The sequence below is a fragment of the Rhodnius prolixus genome, unplaced genomic scaffold (genome assembly GCF_049639745.1).
Source record: "Rhodnius prolixus isolate KJV_2025 unplaced genomic scaffold, Rpr scaffold_12, whole genome shotgun sequence".
Lineage (NCBI taxonomy): Eukaryota > Metazoa > Arthropoda > Insecta > Hemiptera > Reduviidae > Rhodnius > Rhodnius prolixus.
The window spans coordinates 9,257,754-9,277,228 of record NW_027411635.1 but is presented as its reverse complement, the minus strand read 5'-3'; the positions used below and the strand labels follow the sequence as shown (position 1 = coordinate 9,277,228).

Genomic DNA, 19,475 nt, shown 5'->3' with positions numbered 1-19,475 from the left:
TACATTAATTATCATGAATTAATTTATGTATTTTTATTCTCACAATTTAAACTTAATGCGTCTACGTATAATAGGTTGTAACTAAAACAAATTACTATGGGACTTTAAAACCCAGTCACATACGTCTTAATATTTAAAAACACTGATACCATACTAGGATTTTTGGAAAGGTCTGTGCGTTTGTTTGCTTGAATATTTGAACATTCTTTGTTCTATCAACACTATTACCAACTGTTTGTTGTTAAAAAATTTAGAATGAACACTCATATAACTGCCTCTTAAATATCTAATTTCCTTTAAACTTTTAGTTTTATGCTAAATGTTTGGTTGCAAATGTTCGCCACAATAAAGCAAAAGTTTTTGTAATAGACTCGTGACATTTCAACATCCCTGACTCTTCATTAAAAATAAAAATTATATTATTATTACTGTCTCTTATTTTAAAATTTTTTTTTGTTACGACATATTTTTGGAATTTGTTCATGTTCATGTTGTTTTGGGGTGGTTTAAGTTTTTTACAAGGAAATACCTGTTTTCAGGACATTGAATACGAAAACAATATAACAACATATATACAGGGTGTTCATTTTAAGACGGCTCAAATCCATTTCATGCTTAAACGGTTAATCTGAGCAAAAAATGGTAGAGGAAAAATTTGTTGCCCGTCACCTCTAGTTTCAGAATATGTAACTTGATTTTAGATTCCTGCCCGCATACGCGGCTGACGCGCGACCAAAAGTGAGAGTTCGCAGTTGACCCCCATTTTATAAAAAGTAATGAAAGAAACCGGAAACCGCAATTCGATATCTTTAAAATTAAAGGTGCTAGGCCATTTCAAAATCTGGTATTTTTAATCATATTTCAATTTTTTTAACTTGTTATCAAAGAGAAAGAAGAGCACGCGATAGGTCATTTTTATGTATTTTTTTCATCCCCTTTCTACTAAAAATATTGCCAAGGCCGTAAAGCTAGTATTTTTTCTTAATATCGGGAAATAAGTAGTTTTCCGAGTGATTTTTCTAAGAAAAATCAAATGTTAAGAGCTTTAGATGTTGTCAAGCATACACAAAATGGCTAAAAATTAATTTTACATCTGTTACAAACAAGAAGGTTTAATAATTGTTTGATAATTTTGGGAGAGTTGCGTTTAATTACCAAAAAAATTGGAAACCTCCTGCCACATATTTAAGTGATCAATATCTTTCATGTAAATGATCAATCTTATTCCTTAATTTATCAAATAATGCACTTTTGCAGCATGAACTGTGTCTTGAAAGATGCCTCCTCAGACTCGCAAGCCAGGTTAGCCAGGAGGTTATCAACTGCTCTCTGTATCTGAGGAGGCACCTTTGAAGGCACAGTAAATGCTTCAAAAGTTGAGTAAAGTGCATTGTTTGATAAATTAAGGAATACGTTTGATCCTTTACATGAAAGATATTGATCACTTAAATGTGTGGCAGAAGGTTTCCAATTTTTTTTGTAATTAAACGCAACTCTCCCAAAATTATCAAACAATTATTAAACCTTCTTGTTTGTAACAGATGTAAAATTAATTTTTACCCATTTTGTGTATGCTTGAGAACATTTAAAGCTCTAAACATTTGATTTTTCTTAAAAAAATCACTCGGAAAACTACTTATTTCCCGATATTAAGAAAAAATACTAGCTTTACGGCCTTGGCAATATTTTTAGTAGAAAGGGGATGAAAAAAATACATAAAAATGACCTATCGCGTGCTCTTCTTTCTCTTTGATAACAAGTTAAAAAATCGAAATATGATTAATAAATACCAGATTTTGAAATGGCCTAGCACCTTTAATTTTAAAGATATCGAATTGCGGTTTCCGGATTCTTTCATTACTTTTTATACTCTTTAAAACAGTGTACATGAAAAGAGGACCCTCAATTTTGGTCGCGCGTCAGCCGCGTATGCGGGCAGGAATCTAAAATCAAGTTACATATTCTGAAACTAGAGGTGACGGGCAACAAATTTCTCCTCTACCATTTTTTGCTCAGATCAACCGTTTAAGCATGAAATGGATTTGAGCCGTCTTAAAATGAACACCGTGCATAATATATACATTATTATAATTTTATTTTAAGAAATTGTCCTTTTTCTTTAAGTGCAGAGTTTAATATATTTTTTCTTCTTTTTTTCTCTTGTTTACTTATAGCAGAGATACTGCCCGCCACATTTATATGTACAGGGCGACCAGAGTTATATGCTCCACCCACTTTTTTTTTAAACTGCGGGAAATTTCGAAAAAATAAAAAACACGTATTTAATCATTTTTAGTCTAGTTTATTTTCAGTGATTGACCCATTTTTTTAAACCCTTGTATCTCGAGATACAGCATCCAACTTTTGTTTTTCAAATGGAACGTTATATTTTTTTTACATATTTTTATAGTATTTGAGCTCCTAAAAAAAACAAAAACAAAATTATTGAAATCGGTTATGTTTTTCAAAAGTTATGGGTATTTAAAAGATAAAAAACAAATTTCAGTTTACTGTCAAAATTACGTTATTTTTTTTAAAGAATCTATTCAAACTGGGCACAACCAACGGATAGGCAAGCCAAAACTCTGGACGCCCACGCTTTGCTTGTAGCAGCACTTATCGTGGCGAAGTCAAGATCTAGGCAGGCTAGAAGTATTCGACGTTCAGGTTGTTTTTTCTACAAACGTTTAGGTGGAGTTATTGGAAATCAACTAATCGGCCCATACTTCTACAGAGAGAACTTAACTGGTGAAAGGTGTCCAACTTTTTGTTCAGATACATTTTGCCAGTTCCGCTTGAAGATGTTCATCTACAACGTCGGCTAGATATGTATTTTCAACAAGATGGTTGCCCGGCGAGAGTGGTTCGAGGTTAGCTGGGCAGAAATTTCCATTAAAAGTGCGTAAGGACTCATTGTCCCATCCAATGGCCACCTCGATCTCCGGACTTGACCCAAATGGACTATATTTTGTGGGGATACCTAAAAAAATAAAGTGTAAAGTATCCTTAATCACGTGGCTTCAGTCAATGATCTGAAACGTCGAATTACTCTAGCCTGCCTAGATCTTGACTTTGTCACTATAAGTGCTGCTGTAAGCAAAGCGTGGGAGTCCAGAGTTTTGGCTTGCCTATCCGTTGATGGTGCCCAGTTTGAACAGATTCTTTAAAAAAAAATAACGTAATTTTGACAATAAACTGAAATTTGTTTTTCATATTTTAAATTACCATAACTTTTGAAAAACCTAACCGATTTCAAAAATTCTTTTTTTTTTTTTTTAGGAGCTCAAATACTATAAAAATATGCAACAAAAAATATAACGTTCCATTTGAAAAACAAAAGTTGAATGCTGTATCTCGAGATACAGGGGTTTTAAAAAAATGGGTCAATCACTGAAAATAAACTAGACTAAAAATGATTAAATACGTGTTTTTTATTTTTTCGAAATTTCCCGCTGTTAAAAAAAAAGTGGGTGGAGCATATAACTCTGGTCACCCTGTATATATAAATGTAATCAGGGTATCTTTTCTGGGTGCTCAAGGGTTCAGGTTCAATCAAACACATGCCCAAAATTGAAAATTTTCATATATACATTTATCTGCAGGTAAAAAAAAAAAAAATTATCATAATTATTCCAAAACAATCACCCTTTTAAGTTTCCATTTCGTCAGTCAGTCAGATATAGTTTCGAGACTCCGTTTCAGGTGATCCTCAGATGGAGGACTGAATGGAGGGTAAACTGAACAGAACAGTGCCAGAAAGGAGCCATGTGGTTTACGGATGGCTCCAAGATGGCCTGTGGTACCGGAGCTGGAGTGTATGGGGCTAAACCTGAGATACTCATTGAGAGTGCTCTTGGGAGATACGCCACCGTCTTTAAGGCCGAGGTCTTTGCCATTAAAACTTGCGCTGGGGAAGATCTGGCGAATGAATCTTAGAAATAGGGAGATTTGCATTTTTCCGGGACAGCCAAGCTGCACTGAAGGCCCTCTCTTCCTACCGCTTCCCTGGTCTGGGAGTGTAAAAAGGCCCTAGATCAACTGGCCCAGCACAATAAAGTCCGACTGAGAGTGGGTGCCGGCCCTGTGGGGATTAAGGGGAATGAAATAGCTGATCGGTTGGCCAGGAAAGGAGCTAGTACTCCTTTCATTTTCCCGGAACCAGTCCTGGGGATCACTAGGGGTGAAGTCCGTGAGGCTCTCAGAGATTGGATCTGGAGAGAACATGAAAAGAACTGGGTGATGCTTCCTGGAGTTAAACACGGCAACAGTATTATGCCCTTGACTGCGTAAACAAAGAACCAAATTGACTCTGGGCTTGGGCAGAAATCAGATTACTCTGCTTACAGGTCTATTCACAGGGCACGGCATGTTCAGAAAGTACCTGTACAAGGTGGGGGGCTTATTAGCTCGGAACTATTGTGCAGATTGTGCCAGGAAGAGGAGGAAACGGCCTCTCTCATCTGTTATTCGATTGCGTTGCAATCGAGCGGCTGCGCTACCGATATCTTTGGTACCTTGAGACCAAAGGAGATTATAGCGCAGAAGGAACTGGTAGGGAAAGCCCTCAACCTTCTTAGAAGGGGAGGTTTCACCTACTAGACTTTAGGGAAGGCACAGTAAGCCTCTTGGTGGCTCCAGTGCTGTGGGGCATGGGTCCCGTCCCGCCATGTAAATCTAATCTAAATCTAAATCGTCAGTCTAATTATTTTAAAAGAAAAAAAAAAACTGCTTCTAAATGACCCAGCAACGATTGGCCAGAAATTATAAATTCATTTAAAGAAATTATGTATGCAAGTTGCACAATAAGGTCTCTTACCAAGCAACAGGGCAACTTGTTATCTTGTTGGTGGGCGATTAAGAGTTGAAATGATTTAGAACCAACATTCACATGAATGAGCGGAGTATGATGGAAATGAAGTGATTAAAAAAAACAGTGATGCTAGGAGGTTCAATTTTGGTTATCCATTATTGCTTGGACTTGGAGAAAGCGCCCAGGATCGCTGCGGTTTACAAAAACATATAATTAATAATGTAATAATTTGTGTCAAATTGGTTTAAAGTTATTTATTTTTTAATATCGTTATTAATATCGTTGATTTTATCTGTTGAAGCAGAATGTTTTCCGTATTCCTGGCCGATTTCGCATTTTCAGAGGTTGGTTTATTTCAGATTGGTGTGGACAATTTACTTAAACTATATTCCTGTCATACTGTAAACTTGCCGACTAGTGTATGACAAAAAAATCCGCAACACTAAGCTTGAAAATCCGAAACGGGTAGATAATATATTTTTTAAAAAGAATACGCGCTGCAATTAATAATAATCGACGATGATATTCAGTTCTGTTGAGCCATGAACATTTTCAATAATTATTTCATTATTATTAATATTATTCATTATTAAATTCATTTAGGGTGAAGGGACCAGTAATTGACTGGGCACCAGTAATTGACATACCAGAAATAAACTGGTATTATAAGGGATATGAGCCGTTTTTAGTGGTGATTCTTTCAATTTCGTTATTGAGAAGCCTTTGGGCAGCAGTTCCAGAAAAATATTAATTATTGGAAGGTTCCTTGGTATCAGTGGAAGGTTATTTGTGTTAAAAGTTCAAAATCAAGGAAAAAACAAGCCGTTGCTAAGGAGGATTGATAAGAAATTAGTATTACTTGTAGATTTCATTTATGTAGTTTTTTTTTTAATTATAAGAAGCATTGAGGATTAAAATGGGGCTGTCAATCACTGGTCCTTGAAACGGCAATCTGCCCAGTAATTGACATGTATGTCAATTACTAGTCCTACAGCTTTTTTGTTTGAGACCAGTGATTGACTTCCTGGGAAAATGATAAGATAGGTTGGTAAATTTTATTATAATTAAAAATTCAATACATTGTAAAATAAAATCATTGATAAAAAATATCGGCAACATAAAATAAATAGTAAAACTTCCATCAAAATATGTTTAAATTAATGAATTAGCAAATGTACGCCTTATTTCAAGAGGGCATGCAGAATGATTATTCTGTAGAGAACAACAATGTATGAACAACAAACTGGAATAGTCGTGATCGCCGAACAGCTTCCAAGGCCTACGTGACTAATAAAAACGACGCCCACGTAACGGAGTTGGAAAATCTCTCATTCTCCCTCAGTTTTGGGTCCTAGCCACATGACAAAGAAGAAAGGGAGGAAATGGCTAAACCATAGAATTCCATCAAAGAAAACGGCCAGAGGAAGAAGTACCAGGTGCGAAAACAAACATACGTGGAGAGTTGGTGACTTTGTGATGTTTGTGATGTTACCGGTAGTACAGTTGTGTAAGGGTTGATCGTCAAAAGCTGCATAAAAAAGGGTAAGGTTGAAAAAATATTAGATTATTTAGGTTTGCCTATTTAAAAACTGATTGTAATTAATTATGAATAAGACCGATTTTTGTTATAAATCCAATTGAAAAAGTGATTTAGGTGATTTAAGTGATTTATTTAGATTTAAAAGTGATTTTGAATGCATACCTTATGTCGTTTCATGAATGTATTTGTATGTCAATTACTGGTCCCACCCCATGTCAAACACTGGTTCCACCGAAAATTCGGTATGTCAATTACTGGGTCACTGACATACTTCCAAAAAAAATCATTTTTGGTTGACATAAAGATCGAATTTACTGCTTTTAAAATATTAATAAAAAAAAATACATCCTACTGGAGCGGTACAATTTTAGAACCTACACCTGGAGCCAAAATAACGGAAGTTATTCTATCTTAAACTCGAATTTTTTCTTAAGCAGTCAATTACTGGTCCCTTCACCCTATTTATTTGTTTTATTTATTAATTGCAACTGAAATTGCTTTTTCTATTTAATAAAGCCACGCTAAAAATAACTTTTCATAAAATACAATAAATAATTTCATTGAAAGGAATATTCGTGCCAAACTTTCAAAGATTAAAAATATTACAGATAATTCTTTGTCAATAAATATAAATCTTATTCTATTCGTGTAGTGATTTTTGTTTTTTAGAAAGTAACCAGTCGTCCCAAGTTGGCTTCACAGAATTAATTTATATCACTGGGGCTGTCAAAAAAACATTAACATAAGACATATTTGATGTTTAGTTAAAGTTAAAATGTTTGTAAATTGGATTCAATGCTTTGAGTTTTTGTTTTGTTATGTTCAAAGTTAAACAGAAATAATATCAGAGGAGTTACAAATAGATTTTTTTTTAAATCATTTGCTACTCATCGGAACAAGAGTTACCATTTTGAAGATTTATTAGAATCCATAAATATATGAAGTTTTATCTATATATATAAAAATGAATGTGTGTCTGTTTGTTTGTTTGTACTCGATAGATTCAAAAACCATACATCCAATCGCCGTGAAAATTTGGGAAATTATTAGGTATATCCCCGGGAAGGTTTTTGCAAAGATTTTTAAAATCAGAGTTGGGGCTCTAGGTGCTCCCGAACAAATATCCCAAAAATATCAAAATAACATTTAATTAGTAATATTTGTTAAAAGTGTTACCATGAAAACCATGAAAAACAGTTTTTTTGCAATTATTAATACGAGAATAAATTATACCGAGGATGGTGGAATCCATTAATCTAAAAGTACTCAACAATACTATTGACGTTGATAATCGTTGGGTAGTACCATATTCTCCATTACTACTAAAAACGTATAACGCACACATAAATGTTGGGTACTACAATTCAGTGAAAGCTATAAAATATATTTGCAAATATGTGAACAAAGGAAGCGATATGGCAGTGTTTGGAGTGGAAAATACAACTGCATCTAACGATGAAGTCACCCAATATCAACTGGGAAGCTACATAAGTAGCAATGAGGCCGTAAGGCGTATTTGATCATTTTCCATTCATGAGCGATATCCAACGGTTGTTCATTTAGCAGAAAATGGACAGCGTGTGTATTTTACATCAGAAAATGTACGTGCAAGAGCAATGTCACCAACGCCAACAACATTAACTGAATTTTTCACATTATGTAGAAATGATACCTTTGCAAGGACACTACTGTACTCTGAAGTAGGGATAATTTTATTGTTAATTTTCATTTCGATGTATTGTATACATTTGGTCATTAATAAATTATGTTTGAGGTATCAAAACTGCCTTTTTGTTAAACACAGCAACGTGTGAACGGGTACAGCTAGTATATTATAATTATTAAGACTATTCTGATACTAGTCCTTTTAATCAATGGTTTGTCTTAGTGCTTCATCCGTTATGCGAAATCATATATTTACACAATATTGTACGTATTCGTAGTAAACCTAATAATATGCACAAATAATGCAATATATAATCTATAATGGGTGTATAACGATTTATATTCTGCATACTAATCTGCCAATTAAAACATAGTTTAGATTAAGAATAGGGAATCTTTTACCAAGGATTTGTCACTAATTTTTATATATGTGAATTTGGGCATAGAATATGCCCAGCGTAAATAAGCCTAATTATTCTAGATAGCCTAATCTTTATTAATCAATAGATATATTGAAACTTGTTAAAATCAAGGACCTAAAGCAAAAAAAAGTCTAGCCAAAAGGTACAATGACAAAAACTTACCATTCTTCCCTGGGATTGACCAATTCTTTGTATGAAAAATAAAAATTTAATATTTTTTACTAATTTTTCCTCCGTAGGTATTTAATGAAGTATCAAATTATGCCATAAAGAATTTTCTTAATGAAAACATAAAAAATAAAAGATTTTTCTTGCTTAATATCTTCTAATAATGTAAGGGTAAAACAGAAAATTGGGAATAATGGTTATTTTCTTGTAAAATAGGTAAAAGAAAATTGTGGGTCACGTTTCATCTATTGTTCACCGCCATTTTGTATGTTTTCATTTGCATAAGGCTGTTATTCAACGATTTTTTGTAAAGATTTAATGATTAATAGTTTAATACCTCCTATTACAATCAATCTAAGTTAAATGGTGTGCTAAACTTTAGTGAACAAATATTTTGAAAATGGCCAGCAAAAGGGCCAGTGACAATTAATAAATCCTAAACAATATTAATTGTTGTAGAATTTGAATAAAACACCATAAAGCTTTTTCAAAAAGTTTCTAAATGGCTGAAATTACTAGCTGATGAAATGTTGGAGATATTTGCTGATTTGTACACTTTTTGTCGTTTAATCAATCTTTATACTTAACTTTTTTTAAACTGTAAGTTTTTGTTAATGGGGTTTATTTATAGGCGTGGATGATTTTATAAGTGCAGATGTATTTATCAGCATGAATGGATTACTGGATTTGGATTTTAGCTGAGCTGCATGGAATGTTTTATCAAAGTATTCCACTTCTATTACTAGTAGAATAAACTGAGTAATGTTGTTTTAGAGTTTGTGGCAGAAATTACTTTCAAAAGTAATCAACCTTTCTCAAAGCAAATAGCTCTTTAATATGCACGTCTAGCAACATCAATAATGATAAAGGGTAGTATGTGAAGTGCGAATACAGGTTAGAAATTACTTGATTATTTGATAAAATATGGAAAAGAGAAAAAATTGAAGTGAAGTCAGGGTGTGGCGATAACGGATATAATCCGAGAGTACACCTGAAGCGTAGGAGTTAGGAAAGGATGATGTTTACATCACTGTAAAACTCTCTTCCATCCGTCGACTAGATTGGATGGCTAAAGTGAAGAAAGGAGAGTCGGTTTGCTACTTGTGTTCTCTTACTACTTGCCGATGGAAGCCGCAATTGACGACGTAAAGAGAAAAGGAGGCGTCATTCCAACCCGGGCTAGTTTTATATGTCAGGACGATGCTAATGGCCAAGTAGTCGATATGCAAAATATAAATTAAAAGTAAATAAATAAAATAAAATATAAACACACAGCCTTTTTTCCACATCCTAGTATATTAGTGTTTAAACTTAGTAGAGTGTCTCTACACATGTTATGTCCAACTTCAAACAGTCAGCTTTATTGATGAATATAGGATATCTACGCTTGAATTTACACCTCATCATTACTACCATCAAATTGCATATTTACCAATCTTCTCCTAAACAATCTCTTTTTGATATGCATTTTTACAAAAGAATAGTTGTCTTTTGTTGAGAAGGAATTTACTGGCCATATTTACTGAGACAGATCTAATGTCTAATTGACAAGTTCCTGTATTCTAGTCCCAGACAGTTGGCTCAAGGTTGTAAGAAACCCCCAAGAGGTAAGGTATTTATTTGGGTTTCAGTTTTGCGACAAGTTTCTCATGGAATTAATTGATAGAAATTCATAATAAATGAATACATTTGAATGCAGCCCAGTAGTATTTTAACTGCATTGCGTAATAAGGAACCATTATTACTGGGCTTAAATTTAGGTTAGGAACTTTATTCTTACAGAATTTAAAATTCTTTCAACTCCATTTTGTTTTTGTTTTTTCTAATTTTGTTTACAGACAGAATTGAATTTGAAAACAATAACAATACAACTCACTTTCTTCTCTTTTTTTATGGATTTGCAAACCACATTGCAGCTCCAAAATCTACAATATATCTATATTTAACGAAGAAGCACGAACAGTGACATTACGACAATAGATCCAAACTGAGTAAGTTTGTGGAGGAGATTAAGTTAAGAGTTAACACTGCTCTGGACTACATTATTACTGGTCTCATGTTCTGTGTAAAAAGAATTGCAACCATATTCATCACCGTCTCCAGTAATTTAGAGTTTAGTCCCAGCTACAGCAATGTTCTCCAAAACTGGTTGAGTTTTTACTAGTTATTGCAATTAAGTTAGTGAGCTCACTACTTCTTTTAGTGATTGATTTATGTAATCATGAGTATAGTGTAAAGGGAATTGAGGCCATATTCAATTAGTGAATGCGAACTCAGTTCTACCATCAGGTTCCAGTTCATCCAGTTAGCAGTTGGTGTTCTAATACTACACCAGGATTGACAGTAAATGACCAAAATTTTGTTTTGTTTTCATCACATGTCCTGCTCCCTATAATGTTTTCTTTATTTTTTTTAGCAAGGTGTTTTGCATTTTTTGTAACATTATTTAATAAATACATGATTGCAACTAACTTATCAATAATTTTGTCACAAAATCAGTATAAATCCATTGTTCTGGACATTTGTATTCATAAAAATAATTATTAAAAAAAAATGGTCTAATACAAAATAAATTAACTATCTTAGATAATTTAAAATTAAAAAATTCATATTTACAATGAGAACAGATTTTAAAAACTGTATTTTAACTGAATTTATTGCGGATAAGTCGGCGGTGGAACTCTTGCTAGATTGAGTGCCGTCAGACTTGGACAGACCGAGTGGCTGGATTCACCTGTAACAAATCCAAATTTTACCATATTTATTATAATATACATGAGTTAATTAGATCAAGTCGTGAATAAAACAGAAATTGAAACATTTGCTGTCGATACTAGTCGATATTATTGTCTCACATTCATTCTCCCAACTTATCACGTCAGATTTCGAAAGAAATAAAGTCAAATTTGAAATTTGCTGACTCCAGTTCCACGTCCAAATATATTTGAAGATTACACGGTAAAAAAGGGTTCAAGTCCAATTTTGACTAAAATGAGTTTTTTGGCAACATTCATGTAGTTCATCACACAAAATTTTAGATGGGTCAACTTAGTTGAATGTAATGGTGTTTGTCTCAAGAGTTATGGCCAGATGAATGTATGGTATACACTGAGAAAATGGGTGAAGTCACATCCAAAACACGGACAGAAAGAGTTGTAGTCCTGCAGGTGTGTATTTCTACGTATTAATTTTTGTTTCTCTGGTTTTATAAAAGTTATTTATTAAAGGTATATATTATAATTTACATAAGTTCATTCAAAATAAAAGCCGAAAATTTGTAAACAATGCAGGTGCATTTTCTGAAACTCAATTAGCCAAGAACACCCTGTATGATATAGATGACCTAGACTCACAGATGAATAGAATTTTGTCGAGGGTAGTTGCACGGAGTTTATATAGTGAAATATGATCTCTATATTACATTATATTCTTATTTTCACAATCTGATTCGAGGGTTATACTAAGAAATTTGAAAATAGACATACAGACAGACAGACAGCCCCAATTTTTATAAAATATTTGTTCGATACTTTTAAGGAATACTAAAGAATGGTCCATTCAATGCACTGATATAAATTACAAAAGCATATTTCAATAAAGATTGAAACTGTAACGTTTCAAACTTTAAAGTTGCTCTCCTCTATAATTTATAAAATGGACACTTAACCCTTTCTTCCCCTGTAGTCTTCATTTATTTGAAAATAAACCATATATTTATTTAATTTTAGTTTGAGGTACGACTTAAAGCAGTAGGTGGTACGATTTAAGGTACTGGTTTCCCTTAGTCGTACCGATTTCATTTTTTTTTTGTTTAATTTTTGGATTTTAAGGAAAATGTGCGCAGGCTATTTTAATTTTTTGTTGCAATCAATAGAAACAGGGTTTATTAAGGTTTCCAATGATGCCCATAAGTATGTAAAGTAAGTAAAAGTAATTGCCTATTTTTTTTTTAGGCGGCCTTTACGTCCAACTACCCAATTAGATGTCGTGGACGGAGACGACTAGCAAACATACTTTACTTCTAAATTTCTTTTATTAACCATTAAATAAAATCCAAGGCCTCTAGACCGGGGAATCGAACCCAGCACCACAAAATACATATTAGCTTTACAGGTCTCGCCTCTTAACCGCTCGGCTACCGTAGCGCCTTCCAATAAGTATGTACGAGGTGTGCTCAAAAAGTAACGGGAATTTTCGTTTTTTGAAAAAAATATTTATTTATTCATCTACATTAATATTGTCGCCTTCAAAGTAGTCCCCTTCGCATACAATACACTTGTGCCAGCGCTTTTTCCAATCCTCGAAACACTTCTGAAACTCGATCTTTGTGATAGCTTTCAGCGATTCGCTTTTAATGTCATCTATGCTTGTAAAACGACGGCCTTTTAATGTTCTCTTTATGTTTGGAAATAGAAAAAAGTCACATGGAGCCATGTCTGGCGAATATGGAGGCTGGGGCATCGTTAAAGTTTTGTTTTTGGCCAAAAATTCACGAACAAGCAATGAAGTGTGAGCAGGTGCATTATCGTGGTGCAAAATCCATGAATTGTTTTGCCACAAATCCGGGCGTTTTTTTCGGATTGCTTCACGCAAACGGCGTTGAACTTGTAGGTAGTACTCCTTATTGATTGTTTGACCTTGTGGCAAGAATTCATGATGCACTATGCCATTAAAATCGAAGAACACAGTGAGCATAACCTTCACATTCGACCGCACTTGTCGAGCCTTTTTCGGTCTTGGCGATCCAGAATGCCTCCACTGGGACGATTGAGCCTTAGTTTCGACATCATATCCGTAAACCCATGTTTCGTCACCTGTTATAACACGTTTCAGTAGATCCGCATCGTTGTCGACTTCATTGAGTGACTCTTGAGCAACTTCCATTCTCCGCTGTTTTTGTTCGAAATTCAACAATTTTGGAACAAATTTTGCTGCCACACGTTTCATACCCAAAACATCCGAAAAAATTTCATGGCATGAGCCAATTGATATGGCAACATCATCAGCGACTTCTCTGATTGTGATTCGGCGATCGTTCATAACCATTTCTTTCACTTTTTTCACGTTTTCATCGGTTGTTGATGTGCTTGGACGTCCAGGTCGTTCGTCATCTTCAACGTTTTCGCGGCCATCTTGGAAACGCTTATACCACTCGTAAATTCTTGTTTTGCTCATAGCAGACTCACCATATGCCTTTATTAACATTTCACACACTTTATTTCATTTTTTACGCAAAATTTAATACAAATTCTTTGATCCATTTTTTTTAACAAACAAAAATCGCCAAGCTCGAAAAACACGTCTAACCTTAACGGCTGCCACTTAAGAAGTAAACAATGAATATTACTGAAAATTTTATCGTACTTCAGGGGCATGTGTACCAACATAATAAAAAAAAAAATTTACAATCAGACTCTCCAAACCCGCGAAATTTAAAAATTCCCGTTACTTTTTGAACAAACCTCGTATTTACTAATACGATTAGTATTAGTAAAATACCGGCGATTTGAACGCACAAGATCCCAGATTCTGTTGACATTTTCATCGGTTCCTTGAAGATGAAGAGCCTTCCGCTTCGTGGTTCATCTTGACTCCTCTTTCTTTCTGAAAATGCCCTTAAACCACCGAAAAACCTGGGCTCTTGACCAAAACACTATCTTCGTAGGCCTGCTAAAGAGTTTCCGTTGCACTGTGCCCATGTCTGAAGTAAAACAGTTGAAAACATTCAAACGGCTATAACTGACCAGCTGAAGACTATTCCAATATCGGGAGTTCGAGCACTGCTATGAGGAGTGGAAGAAACGTCTCCAGCGCTGTGTGGCTTCAGAAGGAAGTTATTTTGAGGGGAGACAATATAGAATTGTAATTCTTTTTGAATAAAATTTTTTTAAAAAAAATCAGTCTCATTACTTAATTTACAGACCTCGTATATTCTTTGATTTCTGAGAACGTTTTTTTAAGGTGTACGACTTGAGCAACCTTACCCTATTACACATAATAAAAATACTCAAAAAATAAAAATAAACCTCTAAATGGAAATTTAGACATTTTCTTTGAAAAAAAAAAAAAATAAATGTGCACGGTTCGAGTACTTATTTTTGCGAAGTGCAAGAGAAAGCCCAAAAAAAAACGTATTAACTCTTTGCGGCTAGGTGGATTCAAAACTGTCCCACCATTTGCTTAGCTTTTGCTGCAAGGTGGGATATACAGTCAGGGACAAAATGATAGACACACATCCAAAAGCATCTTTTATATTTTCCTGAATTTTTCTTTTTAAATTTAATGATTATTTTCTTAATTTATTGCCTTGTGATATCACACTTTTATTGGCATATTGCGGATAGGTGAAAGTTTACTTTTATATTCTCAAATATTTGTAAAAATTGAATATTTACGTGGGACAAAAAGATAGACACACTTGTGTTTTTGTTGACTTAATGCTTCAGTTAAATTTTTTTTCGCTTTCTAATATAGTGCACAGTCTTTCAATTTTTATACCACATTTTATTATTTCATTTTTGTTAAAAAAATATTTTTTTTTTATAATGGGAAGAGGGAAGTGTTTTAGTGACGAAGAGAGGAGGTTAATCAAATCTCTTTCGGAATCGGGTATGTCTGCCAGAGAAATTGGAAGCCAAATAAAGAGGAGTTTCTCGTCAGTGTGTAAATTTTTGAAATTCGGGAAACAATATGGCGCTGGGAGGTCAAAAGGTACGCCTTCGGCCTTTCGAAGCGTGAAAAAATAGTAATTTTAAGAGCTGCCTCAAACTCTACGCTCTCAGCTCGGGCAATTGCTGCAAATGTTGGTGTCCACAATAATGTTAAAAATGTAAGGAGGTTTTTAAGGAAGCAAGATACGTTGGTCAGAAAAAAATTAAGGACGAAACCAGTCTTAACACAAAGGCACAAATTCGGCCGACTAGATTTTGCACGGGAACACATGTCGTGGGTCCGAGAATGGAATAAAGTGATTTTTTCGGATGAAGAAAAAGTTAATTTAGATGGCCCTGATGGATTTCGATATTATTTCCATGATTTAAGGAAAGAAGAGAAATTTTTGTCTAAACGGAAAATGGGCGGTGGATCCAAAATGGTGTGGGCATCCATAGACTTCCTAGATAAGGGCGAAATAACTTTTCTTCCTCGTAGAGTTAACGCCGAAGCATACAAGAACATATTGGAAGAAGCAAAAATTGAGTTTCTCAGGATGGCTGGTGAAAATTATATTTTTCAGCAAGACAACGCTCCAGTTCATAATGCTCGGACAATAAAAAGTTGGTTCCAAGATCATAACATTGAAACTCTTTCTTGGCCAACTCTTTCTCTACATCTCAATATAATTGAAAATCTATGGGGAATCCTATCCAGGAAGGTTTACGACAATGGTCGCCATTTCGACATGTTGAGGAATTGAAAATCGCAATTTCGGCATCTTGGGAAGATATTGGGCAAGAAGAAGTTCAAAATTTGTACAGAAGTCTTCCAAATAGAATGTTAGAAGTGATACACAACATAGGAGGCTCAACAAAATATTAAGCGACAGCTGAAACTCCAAAACTGAAGTTGTGTCTATCTTTTTGTCCACATGTTGACACACAAAGTGATTATTTTAAGTTTATGCTTTATACAAATTGACACATTTATAAATTAATCTGATTTTACTGTTTATTCCTTATTTTAATGTCTGATGCAACATTTTCAAAAGTCAGAAATAAATTAAAATTGCAAATAAACATTTTCTAAAAGAAATTGTATGTGTGTCTATCATTTTGTCCCTGACTGTATATTTTAATCCACCTCGAAAAGTTGAAGTTATTCATACATACAGCTTAATATGTTATTTAAAGTTTTTCATTCAGTTGGCAGTGCTATGCACCAATGGTAAAGGCGTGAAAAAACAAATTGTATATCAATTATAAACTTGACCGATAGTAAAAAAATGGTGGCACCGCACACTGTTCTATTATTTGGATGCAGCTGTTGTTAATTCATATATTGTTTATAAAAAATTGGGTCAAAACATGGAACTTAAACATTTCAAAGAACAGTGCGCTGAAGGACAGCGCTGTACTGTCAGCAAAGTTCCGCTTTGTTTTGGTAAAAAGTTGTGTTTGAATGAGCATCATATAAAGCATTAGTTGCATAGTGGTATTATACAATACCAGTGTCCCACACTAAAAAAGGACTATTGAAATGGTATTAATTTTTTCTTTTCTTTTTTTCTGATTTTGAGAGTAATGATTATTTGTGAGGGATGATTACATAGGGTAAAGTCGGGTGAGATGGCCAATCGGGAGAGATGGCCAACAGCCGAAATTTAACCGAAATGTCGTCCGACGGCACTGCATGACCTCTCAAGTGATGAACCTTCATGTCTGACTACAGTGAGTTCATTTTGGTCTGCGTCAAAGCGTTATTAATTAACTCAGAGAATAAAAACATTATCGTCACAACAAAAAATTTTATGATAGTTGCATATTGCATGCTGCAGCGAATGTATGTGTCGAAATTTTAGTGTTGTTTTTTACATATTAGGAAAGTACAGTACACATTAATGAATCCTAACTTCTAAAACTGTCAAAAAGTACGCGTTGAGTTATGTTTATTCATGTTGGCCATCTCTCTCCAGCATTCGGGACAGATGGCCATCAAACAGTAGGGATAGATGACCAATTATTTTTACTTTTTTTCTGTTATAGTTCGGCTCAGTTTCCAATTCACTGCAGAAAAATGCCAACTCAGCATAAAAGACAGAACACTAACCGCGGAAATTATACTTCAGAAAATTTGAGATCGTATTAACCCCTCACCCAAAACTGTTGTCTATGCAAGAAAACGAGGCCAAATCTGTTGCCACTTTATTAACTTCTCTCGAGCACATTGCTGTTGTGAAAAATAGAGTTGCAAAGAAATTCAAACCAACGAGAAATACCATCCCCAAAGAGACAATTCTGCAAAGAAAGGATTGTCCGAAAAAGAAAACGCTCACATTCCCCAAGTTCCGATGAAGAGGAAGAAACAGGAATCGAATTTGAAGAGGAAAGTGATGCCATTTCAGAAATCGATGAAACTGAATGTACAGGATATGGGGAAAGCTACAACAAGACCAGAAAACAAAAGATTGCTTGGAATGCATAATATGCCGGAAGTGGTTTCCCGAAAAATGCTCTTCTTTTGCATGCACTTGCCAAAATTGCAGTAAAAGCGCATTTAAAAAGAAGAATAATAAGTAAATATTAAGTAACCATTCATTTTTTTCTGTTATTTTTACGTTTTACTAGCGCAATTTCATTTACAATATGTGGCCATCTCTCCCAAGTTACACTGGCCAACTCACCCAACCCAGGGGGGATAGATGGCCAAATGCTTCTTTTTTTTTTTTGTAAGAATAAAAAAATGTTTCCCTTAGCATTTTTTCTGAAATTTTTTCCTCATCTTATGTTTGTGAGCGTATGAGGTTTCCAAAAATAATAATAAAGTAAGCCTAGCCCTAACCAAAAATTTGCAGGCACCCTCCAAATAAAATGGTGGCCATCTCACCCTACTTTACCCTATGTAAAATAATGGAAATGAATGTTTATTTCCATTTTTTTATAATAAAAGAAATTCTGTGCAACTATGGCTTTTATTTTCTTTAAAATCGTGTGCCTCAAAGAGTTAATAGATTTAGACCGAAAGCTTAAATATGAGATGCGTTTAGCGAAAAGGTATTTTGAAGAATTGCAATTTTTCCGTATTCCAATTATGCTGACACAAAGAGTGAGGTAAGAAATGATGACGTGGTAGTGGGAGAAGTGCAGAAGAAGTGCGGTTTGGAACAGGTGTTCTCTGAAACAGAGGGGGATACTGACTGACTTGAGTTGATGCCGCCTTCTTAAGCTCCGTCCGGCTCATAATAGGAAACTCCTACAGACAAGTTATTATTACTTTGGGCCCTGTCACCCCTCCCCCCACACACACTCCTGCGGCTTTTGAAGTTAAAGGTAGTTATAGTGCCATTAGTTGTGTTGGAACTACACAACAACTTTACAACAGTCCCCAGATTTATAGACTTTGGAACACCTACTTGACGTGGCTAGGAGTTAGTACGCGCCTATCTTTCATGTACGCCCCGAAGAAGTGCTCGTCCGCATGTGTCGGTCCCCTACATATTTTTTTAGTGGCAATCTGACCCACAGAACTAATGCAAAACTCTAAAGCACTAAAAGTGTCTACACGTTTTTATTTTGCTCTAGATCCCTAAGGTAAGGGAAGCCATTGCAATCGCGAAAAAGGTCTTATTTAGTGTATTACCGGAAATATAAAATATTTTGAGAACGAAAATTTGAGTTTTTTCAACGTAGCATGTTTCAACAACTGAGCCGTTTATTTTGAAAGTGGGGCAAGTCCATTTTTGAAAAAAATGAAGATAATGGTAATTATAGATAAAATATTAGTATGATCTTTCTATCTGTAAAGAATTTAGAGTCAAAAAAAATCAGAATGCTAATATTTGGGAGATGGAAGTTTTAGCTCTTATTGTAAATATGTTTAATTTGAAAATGGTGCAAGTCCATCTTAGGTTGAAATTATTTAACTCCGGCGAAGCAAATGTGATGGTTTAACTTCTATCTTTGATATTGGTAATCGGTGATTATACAATATTTCATAAAATTTATTATTATTTAATAATAATAAGTACATCTTAATTTTGTGTTTCGATAATAACACCAACATCGGGAAATTTTTAGTACTAATGGCTCTGAAAAACTGTAAATTGTATAACATTAGACTTATATTATCGACTATCAAGTAAGTTGTGTTGTTTTGTGCTCGGTGTACGAAAAAAAGTTTCATTATTTGAAAATTAATAACGGATTGTGGTTTATTT

The 19,475-nt window shown here is 34.3% G+C and overlaps 1 protein-coding gene across 1 annotated transcript in view; it reads right to left on the bottom strand.

Moving 5' to 3' along the window:
• Window positions 1-439: 439 nt before the first annotated feature.
• The window catches only part of LOC141461660 (uncharacterized), an 88,761-nt gene continuing 69,725 nt past the window's right edge, over window positions 440-19,475 (bottom strand). The window contains exon 4 of the mRNA XM_074142871.1: window positions 440-11,339. Within this exon, the coding sequence (XP_073998972.1) occupies window positions 11,260-11,339 (80 nt within the window). The 3' untranslated portion in view covers window positions 440-11,259. The remainder of the gene's footprint in view (window positions 11,340-19,475) is intronic.